At 51.9% G+C, this 19549-nt stretch overlaps 2 protein-coding genes across 11 annotated transcripts in view; both read right to left on the reverse strand.

Moving 5' to 3' along the window:
• The window catches only part of Agrn (agrin), a 32259-nt gene extending 16487 nt beyond the window's left edge, over positions 1-15772 (reverse strand). For 5 of the 10 annotated variants that reach the window (XM_013354289.2, XM_013354285.2, XM_013354286.2 and 2 more), the window contains exons 1-3: positions 15225-15510; positions 13154-13415; positions 3522-3569 (exon numbers count right to left, since the gene is read on the reverse strand). In XM_013354289.2, the coding sequence (XP_013209743.1) occupies positions 3522-3569; positions 13154-13415; positions 15225-15431 (517 nt within the window). In that variant the 5' untranslated portion in view covers positions 15432-15510. Of the gene's footprint in view, positions 1-3521; positions 3570-4027; positions 4716-13153; positions 13416-15224 lie in introns of those variants that run through there. The other 5 variants (XM_005368708.3, XM_013354288.2, XM_005368710.3 and 2 more) reach the window with 3 other exon arrangements.
• Positions 15773-17324: 1552 nt separating this feature from the next.
• Positions 17325-18462, reverse strand: Isg15 (ISG15 ubiquitin-like modifier). The gene is made up of 2 exons (XM_005368711.3): positions 18384-18462; positions 17325-17835 (listed from the first exon to the last, which is right to left on the reverse strand). The coding sequence occupies exons 1-2, from the start codon at positions 18384-18386 to the stop codon at positions 17359-17361; spliced, it is 480 nt and encodes a 159-aa protein (XP_005368768.1). The 5' UTR covers positions 18387-18462; the 3' UTR covers positions 17325-17358.
• Between the last annotated feature and the right edge of the window lie 1087 nt (positions 18463-19549).

The following is a 19549-nucleotide window of genomic DNA, read 5'->3' on the forward strand; positions in this document are numbered from 1 at the left end:
TATTATGTATACAATATTCTGTCTGTGTGTATGTCTGCAGGCCAGAAAAGGGCACCAGACCTCATTACAGATGGTTGTAAGCCACCATGTGGTTGCTGGGAATTGAACTCAGGACCTTTGGAAGAGCAGGCAATGCTCTTAACCACTGAGCCATCTCTTCAGCCCTGGCTGTACTCTTTGACTGTTGACCAAGGTGCCCCCTAGGTTCGGTCTCTGGGTCTGTGCCTGCACCCAGTTCCTTGGCTAACTGATAGTTTCTATACTTCTTGGACCACTCTATCAGGTTATCTGGCTTAGTCAATCTCCCCCAGGTCTCAAACCCACAGCCAATGGCAGCTATTCATTCCTTCATTCACAAGACCCACAGTTAACTCTACAAGTATAAGGTTCTGCCTCAACAAAACAACAATAGGAAAGAATGATCCCTTAAGCCAAGGCGATACCTGTTTTATTGAAATTTATGTGCATTTCTTCCCCACAGCATTAAGAGTTCACACACAATTTTTTTTTTTCTTCTTGACACAGGTTTCTCTTTACAGCCCTGGCTATCCTGGACCTTACTCTGTAGGCCAGGCTGGTCTCACACTTAGTGATCCACCTGCCTTTGCCTCTTGAATGTTTGGATTAAAAATGAACATTAATCCTAGCACTTGGAGGCAGAGGCAGGACAACCTCTGTGAGTCGGAGGCCAGCCTGGTCTACAGAGCAAGTTCCTGGACAGCCAGGGCTGTTACACAGAAAAATTCAGTCTTAGAGGAAAAAAAAACAATAGCGCACACCACCACATATGGCCAAGACAGGTTTTTTCTTTTTGTTGTTGTTTTTTGTTTTTGAGAAAGTATTTCTCTGTGAAGCCTTGGCAATCCTGGAATTTGCTCTGTAGACCAGGCTGGCCTTGAACTCAAGAGATTTACCTGTCTCTGCCTCCAGAGTGCTGGGATTAAAGGTGTGAGCTACTACCTCCTGGCTCCCAAAACAAGTTTCTTAACTAAATGTTAGAATAGGCCCTATCTGAGACAACCTACAGACAGGTACGGATGAAATGATTTACACACATGCACATTACTACAGCAGGCAGTGCTGTTTTAATAGCTCTGGACCTCAGGTACCACAAGTGTCATTGTGCAATTCCACGCACATATCAGGAAAGGAAGCAGAGGCTCAGTGAAATTTTCTGACAAAGTCATATCCCTAATAAACACCAGAGTTTAACTCAGTCCTCATCTGTGCTCCTGGTCCCTTTCCCACACGGTCTCTCATAAATACAGGTGGACACCTGGACACCTATGATTCAGCAGTCTCTAATGGAGCATATCGGAGTCCCCCATGTGTCCTCCTTAGGACCTGCGGAACTTCTCCATGGCCTCCTAGATTTCCATCCAGGCATCTTTCCATGTGGTGCTGGAGGCGTCCTGTACTTTTTATATCTACCACAGTGGTAGAGAGTAAATTTAACTTCATTCCTTGTCTTTGGTAGGTTGGAGATGGAACAGATGGATGCCCATGAGCCATGGCCTGGGTCTAAAGTGTACAAAGTAAATGCTGGATATCAAGAAGGGGCCTGCGCATACCATTGTGGGGAATGCAGTTTATGTAAGGGAAAGAAGACATCTGGCAGTTTGGGGCTTTCAGAAGAAGCTGAAATCACCAAGAAGGAAGATCTCGTCCCTCCTGAGCCTACCTTGAATGTAGAAAGTGCTAGCTAGGCCTCTTGCCCCTAGTTGATAACACTCAGACCTAACCTCATGCACCATACTGAAGGACACATTCTACCTACTAGCAGCCCTCCCCACTGGGAGTGATGTGGTCCGCTTTTAAAAATGAGGAGAAGTGAGAGTCACTTCCTCCTGCTTCCCAGTCCAACAGGCAGCCTGCTTACTCACCCACCAACCTCTAATAATAGTGAACGTCACAGAGCGCACAGCGGTCCTACTGCCTTGATAATAACTTCCCACCTGGGGGCACAGCCTCACCACACCACAACCCAGTCTGGGCTTCCAGATCTTGGGAGAGCAGCCCAAGGAAAGACACTGGTCTCAGGGACTAAGACTTGGGCCTACAAGAAGAGACCAGGATTAGGTCAGAAGCACCCATTACTCACTACAAGACTCCATTTCTATTATACCCCAACATTGGCCAACTAGGCCCAAAGCCTATTGTCTGCCAACACTATAGACTCAAGGAATAAAGGGTACTTGGTTATAGATGGCCTTTCCCCATTTGGCCATCAAAAGGGAGGAGAGACCCTCTGATATCCTGCATCTGTATCGAGTTCCAACTTTTGGATGCCTGGGCTCCCCATTCCCAGGGAAACTGCCTACCTGGTTTTACATGTGGTTGAGGCCCCCAGAGAGCTCTGACTTCCCAGTATAGGACAGAAGGATGGAGGCCCTGCCAGCGCCAGGATACCTCCACTACTCTCAAGACCCAGGAAGTGACCCTGACTATCTATGTAACCCAGGGCTGCTTCCTAGAAAGAGAACAACAGGTCTATTCTCAGAATGACACCCACACCCCAATCCTAGGATTCCTTGATGTTCCCATAACCCATATTCTGGTCAAAAGAGAAACCATGGCGGGCATGGTAGCATGTGCCTTTAATCCCAGGACTTGAGAGGCATAGGCAGGTAGACCTCCGTGAATATGAGGCTAGCCTGGTCTACAAAGTGAGTTCCAGGACAGCCAGGGCTATTTAGAGATTCTGTCTTAGCAGCTGACCCCCAAACCAAAAACTCCAGAAACCACGGCTTTGTCATACATGAGATAACACCAGACATATGATTTCAATAAAAACTAGTGGGGTGCCCAGGCAGCACAGTTGATGGGGTGGCAGGCAACAAGGACAGAGCTGGGAACTGTACCCCACTTGCAGTAAGGAGCCAGGCTGGGCCAGCTGAGATACAGTCTATCCCTACTAGTCTCTGCTTTCTTTGTAACATGGTCAATTCCTCTTCTCTTTATCATTAGCTTAGTTACAGAAGCCTACGTATTAGCAGCCCCTCTGGGAGGGCTGGCCCCAGCCCACAACGCCATAAGAAAGGTCAGTCTGCCCCTTCCACCATTCGCTTCCTCCCCCACCCCAGGGGCAAACCTAGGCCCTTCAGCACTTGAACAGCTGTCAGTGGCTTTACTGAGCCCTCCCCCTACTACCCAACCCACTTTCCCTTCTGTGCTTCTCTCTGTTTCCAGCCCCACCCTTTCCTGAATAGGAAAAAAGACAAAGGAAAGGAATCCCTCCACAAACAAGACTGACTTCAGCAGAGCTCCATCCAGACCTCACACAAATCCTCTGACATCATCCCTCCACTCGTAGGTTCTAAGACTGGCCCTGTTCAGGGGTATTGGCCATCACCTAAAGGCCCCTGTGGAGTCCCTGGAAGGGATCCAGGTTCCCTTGTCCAGCTTCCCGCTCCAGTTACACCTGGTGTACACACTAAAAGACAGCCCTAATCCCGACAACCCTGTCCATTTTCACCCCCATTATCAGTATGCCAACCACCTGCCCCACCACTGCTACTCACCATCAGGAGGCATAGGAGGCGCTGCTGTGAAGTGGGTTCCAGGTTTGTCTAGAAGGGGAAAAAAAAGTTAGGCTTCTTTGAGCAGGTACAGTGTCCACTCACTCCTCAAGGTTCTAGTTATAATCACCAACACTCAGAAGGTCACTGACCAATGCAGAACAGACAGAAAGGCCCTGGACTTTTCTCTGCCCCTTGAACTTCACAGTCACCTGCTTTCTCTGGGTAAATCCAGTCCTTGCCCCTACTCCCAATCCCAGCACTGTTGCGTCTTTGCCTACTCCTACAGTTTTCTTCAACTCAGGTCGAAGGTCTGCACCATCAGAAGTCTAAGACTAGGTTATAAGAGGCCCTGGAATTTAGTGTGACCTATCCAGTATCCAGAAGGGAAAGGTACCCCATCTACAACAACCCCTGGATTTGATATGACCCTGCCTGCCCTGAAACCCTTGGTAACTGAAATGAGGGGCTCAGTGAGCAGAACAGGGGTACATCCAGCAGCCACGTACAGTTGCTGAGGAAAAGTAGCACTGCAAAGCCCAGCGTGGAAGTAGCCAACAAGATCAAGCAGATGTTGCAGGGGATCATGAAGTACCGAACCAGCAGGGAAGCACCAGGCTGCTGCCTGGGTCTGTGTTCCAGTGGTAGAGGAGGCATGATACAGCTCTAGCCCACTTCCTGGGTGTGGGGGTCCTTATGGAGTGCCCTTAGGCCTCTTCGGAGCTATTCCCCCCATGCTGGGTGCCCTGGAGCAGCAGATGGCAGCTGTGATCTCAAAGTTTAGCCAGTTATGGCTGGGGGAGCACCAGGCCCTCCCCAGCCCTCCAGGATCATGGTGGGAGATAAGCAGAATTCTCTCCAAGTAGAAATCCCAAATGTGAGCTCAGAAGCAGGCAAACGAAGATGGAGAGCCAAGGCAACCCCTGTTGGCTACAATTCTTCCGCCCACTAGCCAGTGCTGTCCTCTGTAGCCTCTGGAGTCTGAAATGCAGGGAAGGCCCCAGAGACCACGGGTGCCGGTGCAGGGCCTGTCTGCTCCTGCCTAGCAGAGGCGGGAGCACGATGGCAGCAGCGGGAGGAGCAACCGCTTGGCTTTGAAGCGAGAATAAAGAATCGCGGAGGCGCCTGCCCACCTCCAGTAGCAGTAGCAGTGGTGGTGGTGGCGGCGGCAGCAGCAGCAGCAGCAGGAGCAGCGGCGGTGGTGGCAGCAGCAGCAGCAGCAGCAGCAGCAGCAGCAGCGGCGGCGGCGGCGGCTCTTGTCCTCGCTGGGTTGGGGCAGTGAATGAGGGGCGAGGGAAGCCGAGGGGGCGGGGGCGGTGAGCAGAGACAAAGGAAGATGTCTCTGGGGACTTTATCGTCCACAGGGAGTCGCAGTTGGGAGCAAGAAGGCTGGGGTGGATTAAGACCAGGATGCAAGAGGTACAAACGGGCCAGAGCAGCTTAGGGTAGAGGTAGAAGCTTGGGGAGGGTTGATGGTGTTGGTGGTGGTGGTAAGAGGGCAGAGACCAAGGGAGGGGCAAGTGATGGGAAGGCAATGGGTCTGGAAATCGGAGAACAAGGGAGTAGGAAAGCGCTAAGTGTTTTCATAGGGGAGCAGAGGCTGGGCCTGGAGAGGAGGCTGTTGCTCGGCCCCCATCCCATGACGGTTACAGAGGAAGGTGGGCAGGAGGCAGCCAAGTGGGAGGGTCAGCTGAGGCTGCTGTGCTGGCAGAGACAGTCCTCCCTTATCACTCTTTATGCCTGGCTGGGTTGAGAGGTCTGCTTGTGTTTATGCATGCATTGTGCTATAAAGCCTGTTGTTTCTGATCCTGCAAGCTCTGTCCTGGCATGGAGGCGGGGGTCCCCCAAGTGACGTGTAAGGTGCTCAGGTGGGTTACAAGCTGGAGAGTGAGGTGATGGGTTCAGAAATCATCCCACCTACCTTTCCCCTTGTAATTGAAGGTAACATCTTAAGCCACCCATTCACTCAGCTCCCCAGCAATGAGAAAACATGCAAATAAGTCCATGCAAATGGCTGTGGAATTCCTGCCATCCCCAAGCTACTGTGCAGACTCCAGCAGGGTCATGTGGGGCAAAGGGTTTGGGATAGGTTCTATGAGGGAGCTCCTTTCCTGGCCTGTGTGGGAAAAGATCCCCAGCTGTCCACAAGCTTGGGGAGTACCCAGGTTCTGCACCACCCCCACTTGACATAGCCCCCTCCTGCTAAGTCTTCATCTCAGCTCAAATCACACCAACAGCCCCCATACCAAACACCTGGGTTACACTAACTGGAACACAGTATTCACAACTCTAGTGAGGCTCCTGTACCTGCTGTCAGCAAGTCCCACTTTTCGGCCAACCAGCCTTTCCTGGGGCACTAAGACCCTACATTCATTCACATGTTGACTGGAAAAGGCCCTACTTCTATATTACCTACAGCTGAAATCTCTCCCAAGACCCCCCTGGCCAGACACTTGGCATTCCCACTGTGCCCACACCCTTTTGATTTGCCAGACAGGTTTCTCTACCCCAGTTGATAACTATCTTTCCATCCTCTGGCCAGGCACAAAATGCGATCCTCCACTGGGTCATTCATTTGTCACCCATGATAAGAGGTTTTCCATCCTTTGTGGCCCCCAATTCAATTTTCTAATGAACTCTTGAAGGAAACCCCACTCCCAGACGGCCTCACCCTCTCCACAGGGGAGCTCTGGCTCCTACTGGACCTTGGCCGGTGACACAGAGGTAGTCTCTGTGATGCTAGCTCCCCAGGTACCGGTTTGGCCTAGAAAGCCAGGGGAACTTCTAATCGGAGAGCCCAGTACAGCCCATACACATCTTCGGTTTGCTTCCCCGCCCCATAGAAAGTGCCAGAGAACAAACACCCTAGGCAATCAATGCCCAACAGGCCACACGACACTGCTGGGTATGTTTCAGCCCTGGGATGTCCCAAGTGTGCTCTCTGCAGCAACCACAGGAACCAGGGTCTTGTCTTGGAGGGCTGGGTCCTACTAGTAGTAGGAACTCTAGCAAGATCTGGCAGAAGAAGCCTCAAGTGACCTTGGGAAATTTGCTGTAGTCTTTGCCTTCCCCCTTTCACCAAGCAGAAACCCTGAGAGCTGCCACTAAAGAGGTCTCAATAATTTTTTCAGTGCTCATCTGGGGCTCTAGTCTGTCCTGGGCAACACGGGAATGGGGCTTGAGGTTTATTGGGCCTAGCCATGGGAAAGGGAACTAGGCAGGCCGTCTGGCCCCACCAAACCCCAGTCAGTGTCTGAGCCCCCTGCAGGGGCAGGATGCCTTCAAAAAACAAAGAGCCTTTGAGGCTCTAGGCCAGTGGGGGGAGGGGAGCACAGGCTACTGGAGTTATTTTGGGATCTTTAGACAAAATCATTCAGCCTAGACTGAACCAGCAGTCTCATGCCCAGGAATGAACAGGATGCTGATCCAGGCTTACCCCTCTGGGCTAACACCCTACCAATATGAAACCACATATATGAGCCAAGACACTAAGTACTCCTGCCTTCCAGCAGTCACTCAAACATGCATGCAGGAATGGCATCCCCCACCTGTCAACATACACACTAGACATTCTTTGTGTAGCACAAAGCTTGTCCCTCATTCCCAGGCATAATGGGTGTGGCACTATGCTAGGGTACTTCTCAGGACCAGAGGTTGGGGGATGGGGCCTGGAGAGGGTACAGAGTCCAGCAGTTAGCTCACTGGTCCCATTCTCATGCAGATAACCCCTTCGCCCTTCCTAGATAGCCTTCAACTCCCTTAGAAAATGTTAGAAAAAGAGTTTGAAGTTGGCTGGCAGAGAGGAGCCCACGGAAAAAGCTGCCTATCTGGAATTCAGCGCACATTCATTCCCCAACGCACAGGTCTCACCCAGCCAGTAGACATGCCCCACCCTCTGACCTCTGGTCAGCCGGGATGAGGCTCACACTCTCTTTGGTGGTGAGGAGTTCTCGGCATGTATTGCTCAGGTTAATAGAGGTACTTGATGGAATTAGTTCTGGCTGCCCAGTGAGGCAGGGCAGTACCGCCCTAGATCTCTGGTGTTTGGTCTTTTCTCTCTTCTCTTCTCCCCTCAGCCTTAGACAAATAAGCACTCATAAGCAGAGGCACTCGGCCCTGCTTCTCCAGAGTTTCTCTTGCCAGCTTCAGGCCTAGGTCAGATCTGTCTGTACCCACCCAGCCACCCACCTGGACAGTTATCCTGCTCTGCAGGGTATTTGGATTAAATTAAAATTTGGAATACAATAGTGTTAGGAATATGCTCCCAACCTAACAAATAGGGCTGTCTTTTAGGGTAGCCAAGATGCTGCCAGATTGCTGCCCCTTCTCTACTCCTTGGCTAGGTAGGCTCCTCAACCTAGGGCCGTTCAGACAAACTAATCAACTCATCTCTATCTCTCTGAGAAAGCTAGGTGTGTCTGTCTGGCTTCTGGAAGACATCATGGCAGTTTCAAATGAAGTCAGATGGGTGAAGTGAAACCTACACATCGACCAGGTAATGAGTGGAGCCACAGTCACTGGGTCAGAGTCCTTAACGCTGATCCTCAACCTTTCAGATTTGAGAAATTCCACCACGGACCTGGGAATTTTCCAGAATGACCAAGAGCAGGCAGCTGAGCAGGCACTGGTGGAAAGGCAGTGAGGGTAGGAACGGCCATGCCGTCCCTCCTGTTCCTTAGCTGTACCCAAGCCCAGCTTTGCCAGGCCCTACCTATCTCCAGGAGGAAAAAGGAAGGAGCTAGGTGACACCCACAGGTGATCAGTGCTTGGTGAGTCAGGAGACTTTGCCCCCTGCTCAATACTCCAGCTGTACAGAGTTGGATTAGTGGCGGACAGGAGAGGGGATCAACACAGCAGGGGTCCTATGGCCCAGGGGTACGGGTTTAGTTCTAGATGGGCAGCCAATGAGGATGGGAAGGAAAGGCAGTAAGGAGGGGAGGATAGAGAACTAGAAGTGGAGGAAGGAAGAAGCAGAGACAGATCCAGAGAGGAAGGAGGCTGGGACAAGCAATAAGGAACTTGGGATCAGCAGATAGTTAGGAAGGCCTGCAAGGAATGGGATTAGCTTGCTCTCTCAGCCAGGAGACAGGCTGAGTAGTGGGTACTCTCCTTTCCTCACACTCACAGCAATTTATCGACTCTTTTCCAGGTGGCAGCAACCACCTTTCATTTTTGGGAAGCCACCAAGCAGATGCCCCATGATTTTACAACCCATGATGGTTGTAAAATGGTGACTGGACATGTACAAGAAGGAACCGATGGAATTAATGATGAAAAACATCCTTATACCTGACGGCTTCCTTTTCTGAGTAGGGGACAGATATCTCAACCCTTCTACCAATATCGTGTCTGTGCTCTGTTTCTCCATATATGCTGGAACCTCCAGTTGTGGGTACAGGCACCTGCACAGGCAGATGCTAGCCTACATTTTCTGGGACTTAGGGTGTGGTGGTCAAGGGCGCTCAAAGTTGCCTCAGGCTAGCAACAGATAGAGGTCAGAGGGGCTGGCTGTGTCAGCCTCAGGGTCTGACAGGCTTGTAAAGGTCAAAGACAAAGTTCCCTGATCTACTGTCCACACAGCAGCTCACCAAACACATCCCTCATTTTTTTAAAAATTTTTCAAGACAAGGTTGGTTTCTCTGTGTAATAGTTCTAGCTGTCCTGGAACTCAATTTGTAGACCAGATCAGCCTTCCTTTGCCTCCCAAGTGCTGGGATTAAAAGCGTTTGCAACCACCGCTCAGCCCCCATCCCTCAGTTTAAATGTTTACAATACACATCAGCCACTCCTAGAGGTGACCCTGGCCCTCCTGCACAGCTGGACCCAACAGAACCCTTAGCAAGCAGAGGTTGAGATTCACACGCACTTTAGGACAGCAATAGGGACCTGACCACTTCGACTAAACCCAGAAAAACCAAGATAGTGAAACCACCCCACCCCCCAGCTGCCGGCCTAGGCATACAAATGTATATAAAGTTCGCACAGTTGGAAACAGCCTGGTGAGGACAGAGCAACCCTGTCTTCCTTGCCTCCAGGCCTGGGAGGGGCCACCTCTATTCCTTAGTAAATTGCCCCTGCAGGGGGTCTTCCTCAGAGGAAATTCTCAGGACCTGTGCAGAGGATGGGAGGGGTGAGATCCCTTGATTCCCAGATCCCCCACCAGCTGTCTCAGCTTCCAGTGGCCTCCTCCTGAACCCCTCTTCTAGCCGGTAACTGTCCCAGATGGGCAGGATTACTATGAGCTGTTGTGGTAGCCCCTAGTCCAGTCTACCAGGGCTTCAACGGGTTAGGATTCTATGTCCATCCTGTGGTAAAGAGCTAACCTGAGTCTCACAGGAGGAGAAAAAAAGATAGCTGTTTTCTACCATTATGTGACTTGAGCCTCTTGGGCATAGCAACCAGGCATAGGAAACAACAGAGTCCTTATCAATCAGTGATCCAGGACCCTCTTGAATCTGTGGTCCTCAGTGTATCCTCCACCTCCTCTTTGAATACCTCCATCCTATTCGCTCCTACTTTACCTTGTAGGAAACCAATGAGTAACCACAGACCTGAACTGGGAATGGGGTGGGAGTAGCCTTAGACCTGGGTCAGTGTCCGGTCTCTCAACTCCTCTGGTCTGCAATGGGGGTCCCATGCCCACAGGATTGCTATAAGGGGCTCAAGCAGGTAGGAACAGAATTTGCTTTGTCCAGAAAAATCCATGTAACAGACATGGTTTCAAAACACCCCTCCCCATTTCTAATTGACAAGGGAGATGGGGGTGGGCATTTTCTCTGGGTAGGGATGAGTCTGGAAAAAGCCAAGAGTAAATTCCATCAGCTTCATCTTGCCTATTGCCTGCCTAAAGGGAAGCCATCTCCACAGAACCAATAGTGTCCTGACTGTCACCCACTGATTCCAGCAAGCAAAGTCCACCCCCCACAAGGCTGCCTCAGTGAGCCCAAAGATGAGACAAGTTCATTCCTGCCGCCAACTTCTTACTAGACCTCCCTGACACGGAAGAGAGGAGGCCCTTCCGGAACTACCTGGGCAGGCCCTTCTTTCTGAGCAAAAAGCAGTTGGGGTAGCAAGTAGCCTCCAGCTCTAGCAGCCTCCAGCCTGGACATGCCTGGGGGAGGGGCCCTCAAAGGACTGTGGGTGGGGCTGTGGAGTGGTAGAGAACCTGGAGTCCAAAGGGAGGGCCACCTCCCCCCTCAGCAAAAGGAATGTGGGGGAGGTGAGGGGAAAAAAGTGGCAATGGGAGTCTAAGCCTGGCCTGGAGGGCAGTCCTCCCAACAGTCTAGGGACCTTCGCAATATCCTAGGTAACCCCAGGACCAGCAGCCAGCCTTAGTTGGTTAGGCTGCTCCTATCCACTATCTTGGGACCTGGAGCTCATCTACTGTATCTTCCTGAGAACCCTGGATAGCAGAGACAAAGGGGGCAGAACCAAACTGGCCGGCCCAGGACAAGGGAGTCACCAAGACCCCAGTTTCAGAATTGAGAAGGACCAGGCTGGTCAGATGCCAGGCTCACTCAACCAGGGCCCCCTGCCCTGTACTTGTGCCAGGTTTTGGCAAGAACAGACAATACTGTCTTTCTCTGCTCCTGGCTTTTAATAGGGAAGTGTAGGTCCCCAGCCAGGCTTTTGTCTCTCCTGGAGGCCTCTGGGAGGTGCCAAACAACCTTCTGGAGAGACAGGGTGAGGACAGTGGTATGCCTATGCTCAGTGCCCTTAGCTTTGTCAGAGTGAGAGGTCCCTTTCCAGAAGGAGCAGCAGCCACTCTTGCCCAAAGGTGATGCAAAGGGAGGGGCACATACCTGCCCCAGTTATGCCAGGAATGTGGCTTCCCAGGCGGAGGACCAGAGGAGCCTTTCTGGGGGGTGGGGGAGGTGCTGGCTGGCTGGAGGGGAGTGTTCCAAGAGTGAACAGGAAGTCAGAAGTGGCCCAGATTTCACCCAGTTCCCAGCGTGGGATGGTGCAGGTGTAGGGGACCTGCAGGCAGACTGGGAAGTTAGATTGGAGGGACGGGCTTGTTTCTAAGTATGAGAACCTCGGATGAGGCTCAGAAGCCTCATCACCTACAGATCAGGAAATGGACCCAGTTTTGGAGGAGTAGGCAAGAAGCTGTCTCATTCCCATCCTAGACCCTAAGCCCTGATGGCTTTTTGGGAGTTCTGACATTGTCTTAGCACCAAACTTATCCCATTGCACTCTGGTCTGCTTCCAAGACAGATTTAAGACACCATTTCAAGTTTTTTTCAGTGGTGTCCAAGCTCCTTGCTCTGCCCCACCCTACCTTCCACACACCTTCACACACACACACTACGCATCCCTAGGTGTCAGCCATATACAAGTGCACAGGAAGGGAGGATTTCTGTCCACGATTCTTCTTCCTAGCTGTCCTGCTCTACACTGGGCTCTGCCAGCAACAAACCAGAGTGCAGCATGGGCATAGCTGGCTTTGGTGAGATGCTAAACCTTGTTCTGCCTCTCCCTATCTCTGAACTCAGGGAAGTCCTCAGTTACTGACTACTAGATCCACCCAGCTATTAATAATTCACCCTCTTGATCTTGATTCTTCTCAGCCCCCTACTCAACCCAAAGTTGACATATCTACGTTTGGCCTCGCATATAAATCCTGCCCCTGCCTTTCCTGCCCCCCATTTCCCCAAAACACAAACTTCCACAGTAATGCTTGAATCTCTGGTTCTTGTCTAGATAGGGTCCCCACAACAAGAGCCCAGGAGCTGGCCATACCTGGCTGAGAGGCTACAGGGTTTTCAATTCTGGCCCAGCCCCTCTTACACCCAAGGCCAGCAAGGAGACAGGATTCTAGAGACATCTCTCAAGAGCCCAAACAGTATCAAAGCAGAAAGACAGACGATAAGTCTTCAGGGCTCGCAAATCACATCACATCAGAGGACCAGAAGTCATGACCCTTGCCACGGCTCTGAGAGAAGGAAGTTTCTGTCCCCAGCCCTACATCCCTTTCCAGGCAGCCATGAGGGAACAGACAGGATGTGGTAGCAATGAGAGAAAAAAGTCTTCTTTACCACATTTCCCTTCAAGGGTCTCAGTCACCAATTGGGGCTGTCCTGAAGAGAGAGGGGAGACCTGGGTGGTCATGTGATTCTAGTCACCTTCTAGAAGATGGCAGCCTAACCCCACAGAGTTGTTCTTCCACAAACTGTGGGTCTCTGGAACACACAGGCCAGCCCTTCACCTTCCAAATCCCCACACAGGGGTTTACTCAAATGTATGGATCAAGATAGAAGTTTGGACTCCTATAAGGATAAGACAGGTGGGTCCCAGCTTGTTTCATAGCAAAGGGCCTTTCACGGGGAATGTGGAGTGTTGAGGAAAAAATTGAGAGAACAGAGATACCTGTCTCTTTGCAGGGCAGCGGCTTGCTTATGGTTCAAAGACCAAACAAAGACAGCTAATATCAGAAGTTAGGGTATCTAATCTGTGTAGCTAGAAATGCAGCCAGGAGCAATATTACATCATCAAAGCTAGGCAGCAGAATGGTTACTCTCCTGCCCATGGCAAGCTGTCCTCTGTAGTGTGTGCCCCCCCCCAATATCCCATAAAATTTCTGTCACGATCAGCAAGCCACTGGCTCTTAAAGGTACACCCTCACCTGCACGCACCTTCTACACAGAACTCCACCTCTTCCAGGTTCCTCAAAGTGATCCGCATAAGGCTGGAGTTGAGCATCAGTTCATTCTTGTGGGCTGGCCACAGGTAGGGTGGTGCTGGGTTCACAAAAAAGATTCTAGTGTCCCCAGTGGATACCTGGTTGTCACAGATAAGGGGGTCTCCGAAGCCACCAATCACCACCTTGTTGCCACCATCTAGCAGACTCTCCTGGGCCACCACATCTTTGCCTTTCAAGTACCGCCACACTCGAACCTGAATGGACATGGGAGGTAAAGGTATTGGTCCTATAGGGACAGCGTGCCATACTAGACACCTGAGCCCTTTCCCTTCTTCTGGTCTCACTTTCTCAAACCATTGTCCACAGTGGACTCCAGCCTTGGGCAGAGATGTTCAAAGTTCTGTGAGTCAGCCCCTCAGTCAAGGCTGCAGGGAAGTACACACCTACTGGATACAGGACACATAAGAAGGTATACCACCTAACCTATATTCCCAACCCAGATCTAACCGGCCCAAGTCCAACTACAAGGGTCCATCTCAGCCAGGGCTTGTCTGGCATGCAGTACCAACATTCTAGACCTGCTAGCTCACTACCACTCAGGACTAGACACTTCAGATGGAGGGAGTTACTTAAGAGTAAGATCCCAGCTGGGATCTTCACAACCCTGTGTGTGGGCTGACACCTCCCCCAGGAAGTAAAGGCCCACTTCTTTGCTCCACAGTCTGCCTGAGTCTGTACAGCCAAGGCAGCTCTGAACCACAAAGTCAAGTTTGGGCAATGCAAGTCGGCCCCACCCTCCACCTTCTTCTTTGGGGCCCTGAGGACACCCCCTCTGACAGACATGGCTGGAGGATGTATGTAGCCGGCAGCACCCATAGGACAAGTCCAGGAGCCCAGACACTTTTTGGAAAGGAATTCTAGGAAGGGGTCCCTTCTTCAGGTTCTGTGGGGGTTTAGGCTTCTGGAATGGAGGGAGCAAAAAGACAATGGACAACCTGTCCACCTGCCTAGCTACTGCTAGGCACCTTAGAACTGCAGCACCTACAGGACTTGAAGAACCTCATTTACCTGCCACCCCCCCAAGTCCCCCCGCAGTAAACTATTGGAGATAATTCAAATGGGGGGGGGAAGCTCAGTTTTCACACCTCCCCCACCCCAGCCACACCCAGGAGCAGCGGGGAGGAAGTCGGGAAAATCCTGCAGGGACTTGGCAAAGTGCCTTGGCAGTGAGAGGAGGGGGCCCAGCCGGGGGAGCCCATGAACACACGCTACTCTGAAAGAAGTCACCGTCCTTCCCATCCCCAAAGAGCAAGAACAATCCTATTTCTAGTGAAGTGATTTGAGGAGCTAGGAGAACCAGCAACCGATGTTCTGAGGGAACCCATCATACCTATTCCAAGGTGCTCTCAAATCCAGCTTTAGTGGAATTAGAGCTGACTCTACTGTATGGTAGGGAAACCCAGGTCTTCCGAGAGAACGGGGCACCTGCCCCTGCTCCTTGTGCATGGGAGACTCAGTCGTAACCCATCTCTGCTCTTGCTCCACCTAAACCCAGTCACTGCAGCACCTTACGCAGACTCCTCGGACTTGTGGATTAGACGCACCCCTTCCTTTCCGCGGACCACCCCTTCTCTCCCTCGTGGAGGCCTCATCACAGTCTGTCCCCAACTCACACCTCCCCAAACCCGGTATCGTCCCTTTAGAGAGGGTGTACACTTGTTTCCCACAAGAGGGGCTTTGGACAAGGGTGGGGGGGGCAGCCACTACTGCAACTGGGGCCTGGGCACCTTGAGAAGAACCAAAACGGCCCCGCAGTAACTTTCGCCCTGAGCTGTAGAGTTTTCCGGGACCTGGTGCCCCACCCGCAGACTTGGCTGTAGCCAAGGGAGCTTAAGCTGGGGCTACAGGAGCGTTCCGGTCTCGTTTCCACGGCTTGGGGCCGGGGTCCCAGCAGGGCGGCCAGCACGCGAAGGGCGGGCCTCGGGGCTGGGAATCACGGGGATAAGGGCCCCCGGCTGGGATTCCAGAGGGCTGGGGTCTCGTGGGGTCTTGCCGGGGCCCACCTTGCACGAGTACGTGTGTTGCACCGGGTCCACGTTGAGGATCTCCTCCACAGTGCCGGTGAGCACCACATTCGCCTCCTCCTCGCGCCGCTCCAAGGCGCGCTCCGGGCACGTCCCGCTGGCGCCGGGCAGGGTGCGCTCGGCCACCACCATGAGCAACAGCAGTGGGAGCAGCGGGGCCGGGCAACACAGCCGCAGGCTGGCCATGGCGCAGCCGAGAACGGCGGAAGGCGGCCGGGAGAGCGCGCGGGCTGGACCGTTCAGGGGGCAGGACAGAACTGGACCGCAGCTTGGGGGAGGAGGTGGGAGGGCGGACGGCGTGGGGGCGGGCCAGGGGCGGGAATTGAGCAGCACCGCCCCTCCCCCTGGGAGCTCAGCCCGCCTCTGCTCCCTACGACCCGCGCGGGCAGCGAACAAAGCCCGGAGACTGCGGCGCCGATCTGAGGCGGGGGCCCCGGCTGGGTGGGTGGTGGGCCGCCCTGGGGGGAGGGGAAGGTGGGGCGCCGGGCGCCCCTCCCCCCATCCGCCCAAACTGTCCTTCCACCAGGAAATGCAGCTGAAATCAGGTTAATGTATAATCTAGGAGCGACGTGCCGGGACTTCCAAGGGGCGCGCCGGGAGCGGCCGGACTCTCTGGATAGGAAAGGCTACCGGAACTGGACCTCCGGTTCCCCTTGGGTCGGTCAAACAGCAGGACTGCTCACAGCTCCCGCAGCAGTATGGGGCCTTCTATAGGCTTTAAGGTGGCCCAGTAGGGCTACGCCCCCTGCCGGTGGCCGTTCGGCGGTGACTGGTCTGAATTCGCTCAGACCCGCCTACCTGCCTTGGCTGGGTAGGACAGTGGCCCCTTGTCGACCAGTGGCTACCTTCTCTTGTCTTGCTGCGGAGCCTACCGCGGCCCCGCCTCCCTCAACACCACGCCCCCCCCATCCCCGGGTACCAGCGTATCTCCAAGTTGGCCTGGCTAGGTAGGTACACCGTATAAACTGAGGCCCAGAGGAGCCAAGCTAGCTCCGGATCTACAGAAGGTTGAAGGAAAAGGAGAAAACTGCTTTGTCTTCGCAACACTGGGATTACTGTGCCTGGGCCCCAGGCCTTTGAACCAGAAGCCAGAGTGAAGTGTGGGTGGCAGAAGCTCTTCCTTCTGAGAAAGACTCTACCACTAGGACCCTGGCAGCCTTCAAGGAAGATGGTGGTCAGTGAAGATTTGAGGTCACATCTACACAGTGGACAATAGCATTGCTAGATCTGGGGTCACTCCAACCAGAAGTGGGGGCTTCTGAGTCTCCACTTAAATTCTCTATAAAGGCCTGAAGGTTCAAAGTGTTAGGCCCCCAGGGCCATAGAGATACTTGTCCTGACTTGCTGTGCCTTAGGCTGCCTCAAAGCCTGAGTAAGTAGATAGAGTAGGAAAAGACAAGAGATAGAAATATCAGGCAGGAAGGGGATGAAATGTTTCCAAATTGTGTGCCTCCTATCTGAGATATGATTTCTTTTGTGGGCATGTGAGCCCTCAGTTCCAGGTACCTCCCAGTTATGTATGGCCTCTTTGTAGCCCAGAAGAGGAGTATTTACTAGCCAGCAGTTGCTGCCCTAAACAGCAAGTGACTGACGAATGAGACTGAAGCCCTGTCCTGCCCTTCTGTGGACTAGTGCAGTGGGGACTAGGGGCCCCCACAGAAGAATTCACCCTCCTCCTTTGCAGCCCACCCAGGCAGGTCCAAGAACATTCCCTCACTATTCCCAAGGTATCTGGGGAGCAACTAGTCCCATTAGGTTACTGGTAGGACCTACCCAGACCTGTCCCTGAGCCAGATACAGAGATGGGGACCAGTTGTTGAGCGGCTGAGCCTCAGAACTGGGTCCCAGAAAAAGTGTCGTTCTCTAGGCGTGAATTACCCAAAGGGTTTGGAAGGTAATTCTCTTAGGAGGCTTTAACTGTAAAATCCTGGTCCCTAACTTGGCAACCCAAAGCCTTGTCACAATGGATGGACCTGGGTTCTTTTACTTGACCTCAGCAGGGTTGTAGAAGGGCAGCCACAGATGGGCATTTCTGAAGGAGGACAAGCAAACGGGAGGCAGAACTTTACATTGGATCACTTTTAATTACCAACATTGGCTCTGGATAGAGGCCTTAGGCATAGCATTCCCCTCCCCGCAGGCGCAAATTCATGAGCACTGTGCACTGGGGCTTTAGGCCGTACTCCCCCAGGGGCTCTCTGTCCTCCATGGGTCTTCCCTCAAAGCTCAGCCAGAATTGGTCTTCCTGTACTTGCTCCTTCTGGGACACCTCCCTCTTAAGCTCTGCTACTGTCTGTGTCAGCCGGACCTCATAAATGGTGCTGCGGCCCCTGTCATTCTTCACCAGGATGCTCAGAGGGTTGTTGCAATTCTGCACCAACAGCATGACTGTGCTGCCAGGGACCAGGCCCTGGCTGATGAGAGTACCGCTGTCTTGCAGCACCTTGCCACTTTGGTTGGCCAGGCGCTGCTGGAAAGCTGCCACGCCAGTCTTCCGAGCAATTTGCCTCTTTAGTTCCGACACTGTCGTGGAGTCAGTCAGGGACACCAGGAACTCTTCACTCAGCGTCTTCACCTTCAGGTTCCAGGTCTGCAGGAATCACACGGTTTTAGCAGTGGTTCCCAACCTTCCTGATGCTGCTACCCTTTAATATAGTTAGTCATGTTCTGGTAATCCCCAACCATAAAATTATTTTCATTGCTACCTCATAACCAATTTTGCTACTGTTATGAATCATAATGGATATATCTGATATGCAGGATATCTTATATGCAACCCCTCTTGAAAGGGTCATTTGACCCCAATGGGGTCTCAACCCACAGGTTGAGAAGCACTGGTTTAGAGTCTCATCTGGCACCAGTACCGGGAGTTACTACATTCAAAGCACTGGTTACAGGACCAGTTCCCCTAGCCCACCCCCATCTAAAGGGCCAGCCTCCCAGAGCCATCACGTTTCAGTTCACCCACCAAGATATCCTTCTGGGTCAAGCCCTAAGGGATCTAGTCCCTCCCAAGTAGTGATCTTTGAGCAAATATGGCTCAAATTGTGACTATTTTGCCTCTGGAAGATCCTATCAAGAATGAAGGAAAGTCAACAAAAATCAAGCCCATCTGCCTCTGTCCCAAATCGGACTCACCATGGCTGTAGGCTTTAGCACTAGGCCCCCTTGCAGGAACTGATGCTTGCCTCAGCTTCTGGCTGCTCCCTGGCACAGCCAGAGGCTGGGTCAGCTCTTTTAAGTGTGTGAGCTGTGGGTGTCAAGAGGCGGAGTCTCTGGAAGTCAGAGCGGCTTTCTGTTTCGGTTTCCATTTCTCAAGGCATACCTTAAATGAGTGGAAAAAACAAAACTGAATGAAAACTCTGGCTGGGAATGAAAGGGACTGGCTCTCAAGGGTCTGCCTGTGCATTTTGAAACTCCCTAAATATCCAGCATTTCAGGTCCTTTACAAGGCACGTAGAAGTTGTGACAGGAACTAATGAGAGAAAACTTATTTTCCATTTATCAGCATCTTGGAAAATGTCACAATAATTAATTCAGAAACTGCACAAAGTAGTGGCAATCAGAACTACCCAAAGACAATAACTGTTGGTTATTAGTTTAGGACAATATTTATCAGAGTGTGTCAGGCAGGGGCAGGGGTTGTTCATAGGAAGCATTTTATTGTTCTTGATGTTGTTATTTTCAGGACAGGGTTTCTTTGTGTTGCTCTGGCTGTCCTGGAACTCGCTCTGTAGACCAGGCTGGTCTCGAACTCACAGAGATCTGCCTCCTGAATGCTGTGATTAAAGGTGTGCACCACAGCCACCACCACCACGCAGCTAGTAGGAAACATTTCTATCCTAGAAGAGTTTATTCAGGCATTATTATGTACATAAAGAGGCATTGATACCATGAAACTGGCCTTAAGATCCTCCTGTCTTTCCTGCCCAAATTCTGAGATAATAGTTGTGCGTTTTCTGTGCCAGTTTTTGGGGATGGAACCCAAAGCTTCGTGTGTGCTAAGTAAGTACTCTAACAACTGAGTTATATACTTAGTCCTCAGATTATTTTTTAAGGTTTATTTTTAACTATGTGGCTATGGGATGGGGGTTTGTATATGTTTGTGTATATGTGAGTGCAGGTGCCCTTAGAGTCTAGAAGAAAGAATCGGATATATAAATTTTGTTTATGTATTTATTTTACATAGATGTATGAATACATGTGCTCGTACACCTGGAGATCAGAGATTAATGTTGTGTCTTCTTCAGTCACTTCCCACATAGCCATCTCCCCAGCCCAATATCAAACATTTTTTGTTTTTT

The sequence above is a fragment of the Microtus ochrogaster genome, unplaced genomic scaffold (genome assembly GCF_000317375.1).
Source record: "Microtus ochrogaster isolate Prairie Vole_2 unplaced genomic scaffold, MicOch1.0 UNK38, whole genome shotgun sequence".
In the NCBI taxonomy this organism is placed as follows: domain Eukaryota; kingdom Metazoa; phylum Chordata; class Mammalia; order Rodentia; family Cricetidae; genus Microtus; species Microtus ochrogaster.